This window comes from Solanum verrucosum, unplaced genomic scaffold (genome assembly GCF_900185275.1).
Source record: "Solanum verrucosum unplaced genomic scaffold, falcon-dt-bn FXZP01000215.1, whole genome shotgun sequence".
Lineage (NCBI taxonomy): Eukaryota > Viridiplantae > Streptophyta > Magnoliopsida > Solanales > Solanaceae > Solanum > Solanum verrucosum.
This window is the reverse complement of record NW_026020023.1, coordinates 94,394-103,176: the sequence shown is the minus strand read 5'-3', so window position 1 is coordinate 103,176 and position 8,783 is coordinate 94,394. Positions and strand designations below refer to the sequence as shown.

Below are 8,783 nucleotides of genomic sequence, written 5' to 3'. Positions count from 1 at the left end.
AAAATATGACCATTTCTCACATGCTCAAATGTCCATTTTTTTTAACTTGATCTTGATTAAAACATGAAACTTGATGTTTTATGTTATGTAATTAATTGATATTTCAATGAAACTTAATTTTAATGAATTGAGTTACTTTTTCACTTTGTATGCTCAATAATATTATTATTATGTGATAAAGTAAATATAAAATGTACAACTTTGTTTGCATTTTTTAAGGATGAATTTATTCAAAGTACTAGTTGACAAGTTTGAGTTAATCTATGTAATTAGCTTTGTCTTTAGTAAGTTGTCACGATTAACTTTTAACAAAACAAATATTTCGGAACTCATTAACTTTTATCATAAGATTTAGGCTTTCAAGTGATTTTGAAAATTATTTTTTTGTTAATTGAACTGTTAAGAGCATAATTAGGACGATGATAATAAAAGACAAATTTTATTACTTGAAGAACAATACAAAAATTTTAGACATAAAAAATTTAAATACATAAATAATATGTGGTAAGATTGGAAAGTGTTGCTACCAATACATCACAAGTTAATAAAATAAGACAGACTAAAATCAAGTTTTAATAAATCAAAGAAGACGAGAAATACGCACTTTTCTAAAGCTCATAAGTATAATATATCCAAAATTCAATTCAAGTCATATAAAAGTCAATCAAGCGACCATGCTAGAATCATGGGACTTGAGGGGTGCGTGATGCCTTTCCCTCGGTCAACATAATTTCTTACCCAAATTTCTAGTTCATAGATCAATAAAAAATAGAGTCATTTTCTTTTTGAATGGGGATCTGAATAAGGTGACTTGAAACACCAAAATACAATTTCAAATGACGACTCCAAATTTAATAAAATAATGTCATTTCAGAATATCACTTTAATTGAATTTTTTTTTTTTTTTCAAAACTTCGTTGAAAAAAAATAAGAATGTGACACATACATGATATTTTCAGTCAACAAAATAACAAAACTGCTAAGTATTTTGTGGGTGGCAAGCAAGAACAAATATTTATGTGTATCGTATCACTGCTGTAATCACAAGAAACAACATATTCAAAATTAGTATGTTATGTGGAATTTTGATTTAGTCTTGTGACATTATACTAAAGTAATATTCCAATCAGAAGATACATGACTTTATGCATAAATATAACTTAATTTTTAGAAATAAGTGTCAAAAACAATCTAATTTTTTTTTTAATTTCATACATAAACTATCACATATTAGTTTGAGAAACACATCACAATTGTGTGTAATACACTACCTCTTTTATTTGCAAAAACTTTACCACATGGATAAAATATTACACCTTGACAAAAATTAAATAAACTACTAATATTAGTTAAAATACTAAAGACTAAAGTATTAGTATCCCATTTTTTTTTTCAAAAAAAACTATTATTTATTAAAAAAAATTAAAATAGTTTTCTCACCCTACTCCACCATTTCTTACTCCCTCCCCGGCAATCCCCCGTGTCCTGTTATCTTTTAAAATTCTTTAATAAAATATTTAATGAAAATTCATACATCACCCCCTCCCCATTCCTTCCTAAAAAATAATTGATATTGTTTTTTTTTTAAAAAAAAATACCCCACCCCATCTAACCCTCCACTCCTAATTTTTTTTTCTACTTATGTACAGAATATAACAGAAATAAAATTTTATTTTAAAAAAAGTGCTGCGGAAAATAAAAAATACTCTTCTAATATATATATATATATATTGGAAGCGGAGGGTTATATAGGGTGGCATAGTTTTTTTCTTAAAATAAAATAAAATAAAATAATATCTTAATTATATTTGAAGGGTGCCGGGGGGGGGGGGGGGGGAGTAAGAATTCTTTTTAAAAAATTTATAAAAAGAATTTTATTTTTTAAAAAAAAAAACTAAAAAATTTGGTCGGGGGAAGTATGGTGAGAGGAAGTGGTGGAGTCGGATAAGAAAAATATTTTACATTTTATTTTATGAGTAATACTTTAATCTTAACTATTACTAAAATGTATTTAATTTTTTTCAAGGTAAAATGTTTTGTGCATGTGGAGTGTGATGTGCTAATTCTTTTAAATAAAAGAGATTGTACTACACCCATCATGACGAGAATATAATAAAAGAGAGATGTGCGTTTCTCAAACTAATAAGTACTATTTTAGGTATGAAACTTGAAAAAATAAGATAGTTTAGATGTGTTTTTAACCCTTATCTCTATGTTGTAACTTGTATTTAAACACATAGTAAATTGTTGAATTAATATTTTAAATGAAAAGATGTCTACTAATGAAGGGTTGTATCCTTTATAATTTAGCTACCAATAGTTCTATTCAAATTCGACATCTTAAAATTACAACTATAACTTCTGCAGAGAAAGTTGTTCTTCCTTAAAACTCTCTTCAAACTCTTTTTTTTTTTTTTTCACATTCAAAAGATTAAGTTCACGTTCTACCTTTCTTATTAGAATTTCTTCATTATTTGTTTAGTGTTGAAATGAATAAGCTATCTTATCCACAATGTTATTCGTATACAATTTCATAACAATCTTGAAGAGAGAAATTATTTTCACAATTAATTAATATCCCCAAAAGAACGAATGCTGAAAATATTGACAAGTAACAAATGAAAATATTGTATTCATATATCAATCCATGAGTGCTGAAAACAACAGAATTTATTTATAAAAATAAATAGCTTCCAAAAAGAACAAAGCCCTACAAGGCTACAACTAAAGGAATTTCTTTTTATCAAATTCTCCATAGCTGAGGTTGGTAGCAAAGAATAAATTGATATAATCAATCATGGTAGAATATTTCAGAATTCCTTCAAAACTTGACACACTTTATTTAGTGCATATTTAAGTTCTATTTATCCCTGAATTTGACATTTCATTAGCTTAAACACACACTAACCAATTTTTATTTGCTCAATTGGTTGAGTAGTGAAACTTATATCTTATTAAAAGTGAGTGAATTCACACTTTTTGCCATATTAATATTTACGGAGGTCAAGAATATAAAAATAGAAAAACTTAAGCATGCACTAAATAAAACTTGTCAAGTTTAAAAAGGTATCCTACCTAATTTTGTAGTATGATGTTTATGTTAGTTATATTTACCCCTGTTAACCTTGTATGGCATCCTATACTATTGACAAGAAATTATTATTTGCAAATGTGGGAGAAACATTAATGGATGGGCATGTAGAATGTTGGGCTGCAGGCTATACATTGTGACCATTGGAGTTGAGTAGTTCTTCTTCTTCTTCTTCTTTAGGGACGTCACCCATGTAGAGTTGAGTATTTGATGATTTGGTGCTTATCTTATTCCACTCATTTTCTACACGGAAGAAAACCCACTGGAAACGACGGAACATCTCAAGAGCAGTTATTGTGAATACTGTGAGGTAATTGTGCCGGAGATGGGCAGAGAGCTTGTATGTCCACGTGCATCGCAATATTAGGTTGCTTCCGATCACCCAAAAGTACACCTACAGTTAAGCAAGGTTGATCGGCCTTTTGTCCACGGATGCTATGCTTGCAAACAATAATCAAAGGGCAAATTAAGGATAGGCTTACCCATTTGCGTCCGTACAAGCAATGTGATAAAATATGTGGCTTGTTGAACTTGAAAACCAGAGTGAAACAACTAGAAAGGAAAAAATATTCTTGAGTTAACAGTTAATTATTATCAGCAAAAGATATTATATAGTTGGCCGGGCATGCAGGAGAACAGGCAGCATCTGGCAGAACATAAACAGCACTAATAATTGAAAGAAACATACCGGGCAAATAAAGCAAACCACTGGCACAGCCAATCTTTGCATGGAGTGGTGGTTGTGTATCACAGAAGCATTGAGGTAAAAGTTAATTAGGATGATCCCTTACAAATTAGCTACAAAAATTCACTCACCTTAAGTCCCAATCTCTTGTCAGATCCCAATAAAATGAATAGAGACAGTTCACAACAGCTGAGACAAGCCACAAAGGCCTGTAAAGGTTAACCCAGTTGTCAGGGAATACGTGATACTTAAGGGCTGACACAAATATCACTGGTACTGCTGTTGAATATTTTAAAGCTGAAATAAAATATTAATGAATTTTAGTTAAATACAACCCACAATTAAAATAAGGATCATCACACTATTCAAAATCCTTTAAACAGGAACCGTATCCATGCTTTACCATCGGTGTGACCTATGTATCATTTATTTTTGGAAACTGGTAACTTTTAGTATGGCCTATATATATATATATGTATCTCAGATCAGCAAAGATTGGAAATTTACCATTGAACAAGGTAGTCTTATCTCTAGTATCCTTGTATTGCCGTAGACATTGAAATAGACGAAATAGATAAGGCAATACAAGAACTATAGGAATTGCAACAGAGTGACTGCCACAAACAGAATCAGCTTCAAACCATGCAATGGTAGCAACCTGCATATGCATGATTATTGATTTTTCAGATAATTAATGCCAAGAATTCAAACAAATTCTGATATATTTGGTCCTTTCAGAATATACAGACCCAAAAACTATGAATTCTTTTTAATACAGTGGGGAAAAAGTTTAAGATATATTTCACTAGCAATTATTGGATTTAGGAAGGCAGATGTTAATAATCCATGGTGGACTGAGAAATCTTAACATTTTGATAACGTGAAAATCAGTGTAGAAAAATATACCATTTATCTCTAGGGTAGTTGAAGCATCACATGGAAAGAAAGTTGGTCACCTCATCTATAAGATTTTCTGACATTTGAAAAATTAAAATATACCATCACAAAGACACCATTTCATTTTTAGTGAAAATCATATGCAAGTTACTCTTACTACTAGATCGATCATCCAGAAAGGAAAAAAGAAAAAGAACCTATTCGTTTTCCCTATATCAATTCTTAGCACACTTTGGGACTCAACTTCCTCTTTCCAGGGCACTAAATTATAATTATGCAGCAAGAAACTTTCCCCTGGGGAAAAAAATAGGATACCTCCTGCAAAGGGTATTTCAAAGTCAGTCTCTCTACAATCTACGTACATATTAAAGGGTTGTCAGGTTCATAATGTACTACTTTTGCATGATATATAATATGGGATTATTATGAGGTGTAAAATAATACAAAAATTATTTTGTGAAAGTATGAAACAATACATGGACTGTTGTGAGATGAACAATACATGATTGTTTTGCAATGGATAACAATGCATGGATTCTTGTAGAGGGATTGGGATAACAAAGTAAAATATTAGTTTTTGTTTACCACTTTGACTTGCGATAAAATTTTGTCATAAACAATTCTAGCTTTTGATGTAAACATAACTACGAAATTCAAACATACGACTCATACATATTAATTTATTGAAGAAGAAAACACAAGTTCAATTAATTAAATGCCCACATTTCTACAAAGCATTGGTAACACAAATGTCGGACATATATATTGAACATAAATATATAAGGCTTTTATTATTCTGAAAACCTAATCAAATAAAAAATTAACATAATGATATAAAAGGGATATTCCAGTCATTTCCAAGGGTTTACGAGCCGATTCTTAATCAAAAACTAATAATACCAAGTATCAATATAAAATTTGGTGTACAACACATAAAGCATGTATCTAACTATCAAAGAAGGTCTCTGATTTGGTCTCATATCTGAGTACCAGGCACACCAATACCACCCAGAGACTTAGTGTTAGTGCTGATATTAAACATATTTTGAAAGTGAGTGATATATCCACATCCAAGTAGAAGTAAAATAATAAATTCTAACACTCTGTCAGTCATCTTTGATTTACTTTGAAGAAAAAGAAAGTAATTAACCTGTCGATGAACCATTCTGCAAACTGAACGCTCTAAATCTGAAAATACCTGTGCATTATGAATAGCATTAGCATTGCCAGGGGCACAAGTTTTTCTGTTGTAATTTCCTTTCCTTCTTTTTTTTCTGTCAAAGGAAAGAAGAGGTTGTGTACCTTTGACATAGAAGTTAATATATCAGCCAGGAAGAAGTCAGCAAAAGCTATTGCCTGCATTCACTCCAAAAAGAATCAAATTACAACTTTAGTGCATGACTTCAGAAAGGAAGCTCTATTATGTCTGATTCACATAATGAATCATATTTTATTAGTCTTGTAAAACTATTTCATGAAATTGAAAACTAGGATTAAGATACTCCGAGAAAAGAATATACTTTGGTCAAGGAATCCTTTGTGAAGTAATAGACAACCAAAATCACCTAAGAATTCCAAAATTTGTCCTAAATTAAACCAATACTCCTACAAGCTGACAAAAAAAGTTTCCAATCTGAAGCAACGTAACAAAGCAAAGAAATAGGTAGATTGTGTCACTTTTAACAAAGAAGTTTCAATTATTTTACCACTGGGAGAGTTGAAAATATTTTTTGATTTACAAGATCAGCATGCTTCTTGTTATAAACATTCAAGTAACGCAAACTTGCCTGAAGCGGGAAAACTGTCCTCCAAAGTGTTCTTAACAAAAAGTAGCGAGATGATAAATAGAAAATATGAAAGGGAAATATCAGAGCCATGGCGAAAGCAGCATATAGGAGCACCTGCAATTGCATGAAATTCATTAACATAGCATAAAACAAGCACATTTATAGAACATCTAAGTAAGAGGACAATTAGAACTTTTAATGCGAGTGACTAAAACTTTAGCATTTTGTATGACTAAACTGAAGAATTTAAGAAGCCAAAACTCTTTCTAGCTGTATTAATGGTTCTCGTCCCTTGTTATAAATTTACCAAAGCTTCTTTTGCTCAAAAGTTAGTATGACTAGCTCAAATAAAAGAACTATCATTCAATTGGTGAAGGAAGCATCTATTACACTGGTTGAGATGCAGCCAACGTAACTTCTCCATTTGAATAGAGATAGAGATAGGCTGTCATGCTAGTTGGCACAATGATGGTCATCCAGGTAGCACACTGCAATATAAACAGAATTTGGATAAATTTTTATTGTGTATCTTCAAATATATAATACACAATATATATGAAAACAGAAGTTTAACAACTAGTTCCTATTGAAGTTAAGTGACTTGATGCAGTTATATATTAAAATGTGTATAGACAAATATGTACATCCTAATTAAGATAAAGCAGAAAAATACTACCGAGTATCCCATAGGATATTATGTTGAATATTCCATCAAAAATTTCTCCATAAAAAGCCCTTTTGTGTGTTGTTAATCAACTGAATAAGAAATTCTCTTTTATTTATTCTTTTTTTCTGTTTACAAATGGTATCTAAGCGCATCTATGATAATATTAAAACAAACATGATTTGACTGGAAAAGGAGTTTAAGATAGTAGTTTGACTTATATAATATACAAGTAGTAGTGGAAGAAATATTGAACTAACATAACAAGTTAATCAGAAAGAAATTTGATCAGTTTGGTAGGTTTGTAATCAAAGAAGTTGTGGAAAATGTACGAAACCATATTTTAGTAGAATATTTTGCAGTGAAAAGAGTGTCATATAATTTTGGGTAAGAGTATAACAGACTATTAAGAAAAAACTTTAGCCTAAATGGAAAAGCTTATCATGCCCAGGATACAAGAAACTGCATATTCATTTTAACATTGGAAACGGAAAACAATATCCTGGAAGAGTTATCAAAGAGCACCATAGCACAATTAGAAAAAAAGTTTAGCCTAAATGACAGCACCAACCGTGTTGCCTCACTTACGTGTTGGATTCTGAGGATACACAAAAATCATATATACAGTACCTTCCAAATCTCTCTGTGAGAGAGATGATTTTGATCGAGGTCAAAAATTTTAGGAAAGTTAACATTAGCCTGTGCAAAAACCCATAGGTTCATGCCCCAAAACCAAACCATTATCGTCTGCAGCACCAAAAAACAAGTAAATACTTGTAAGAGGAAATGACGCACAAAGTGTTGTTAGATGAGCTAGTGTGAAGATAACTAACCACAAGTAGCAAAGGATTGTAATAAAGAAAAGCCTCATACAGAAAAAGATCACGGAGGTTTACACTCATTCTCATGACTGAATCCCAGCTGATCTGTGAACTAACAACAAATATTGACAGCAGATGCGAATGAATACATTCACAGGAAAACAAATCCATAAATACAAACAAATAAAAAGTCGTTTCACTGACCTTGCAACAGCTAACACCCCAAATGCTAAACAGTAACACCTGAACAGTAAAACTTACTGAAGACTCAAAAGAAGTTATGAATTTTCTTTGAAGAAGAATAAAAATAATTTGGAAAGTCAAAACAAAAAGAAAATCAGGACACATAGTCATCATGTCATGCTTAAACCTAAAGAAATGATAAAGAGAGATAGAAATTGACATTTCACAAGTCTTCCATGCCTAAATTCATGTTATGCAGAGCACGCACTACCCTCTTGAATGATTTGAAGGTAACCGAAACAAGCATTTTATGTTTCAGGTAATTAGTGAAAGTCAGGCACTAAATTTTAGAAGTAGGACAGTCCAGTCTATTCTCGGATAACAACATTAAGTAAGAAATATTTTATCCTTAAGAATGAATATTTCAAGTATGAGAGAAATCCAGACCTTAAGTCTCCATAGCAGAAGAGGAGATGGAATTATGGTTGTAGTGCTCGGTGGTGTGCTGACAGTAGCCTTGGCCTCTATGCTATGCAAATGGGCTTCTTCAAAAACACTACCAGGTTCAAGTGTACCTAATAGCATAACCAATTATGAGGAAAACAGCGAGCACGTATCAAAATTGACAATTTCTGTCTTACCAAAATCAGAAACA

At 31.2% G+C, this 8,783-nt stretch overlaps 1 protein-coding gene across 1 annotated transcript; it reads right to left on the bottom strand.

Annotated features, from left to right (window-relative positions):
* Positions 1-3,218: 3,218 nt before the first annotated feature.
* Positions 3,219-8,435, bottom strand: LOC125821094 (uncharacterized). The gene is made up of 12 exons (XM_049500505.1): positions 8,424-8,435; positions 8,150-8,188; positions 7,958-8,050; positions 7,755-7,871; positions 6,853-6,948; positions 6,461-6,574; positions 5,976-6,029; positions 5,824-5,871; positions 4,284-4,434; positions 3,908-4,073; positions 3,574-3,643; positions 3,219-3,485 (listed from the first exon to the last, which is right to left on the bottom strand). The coding sequence occupies exons 1-12, from the start codon at positions 8,433-8,435 to the stop codon at positions 3,219-3,221; spliced, it is 1,227 nt and encodes a 408-aa protein (XP_049356462.1).
* Positions 8,436-8,783: the final 348 nt, after the last annotated feature.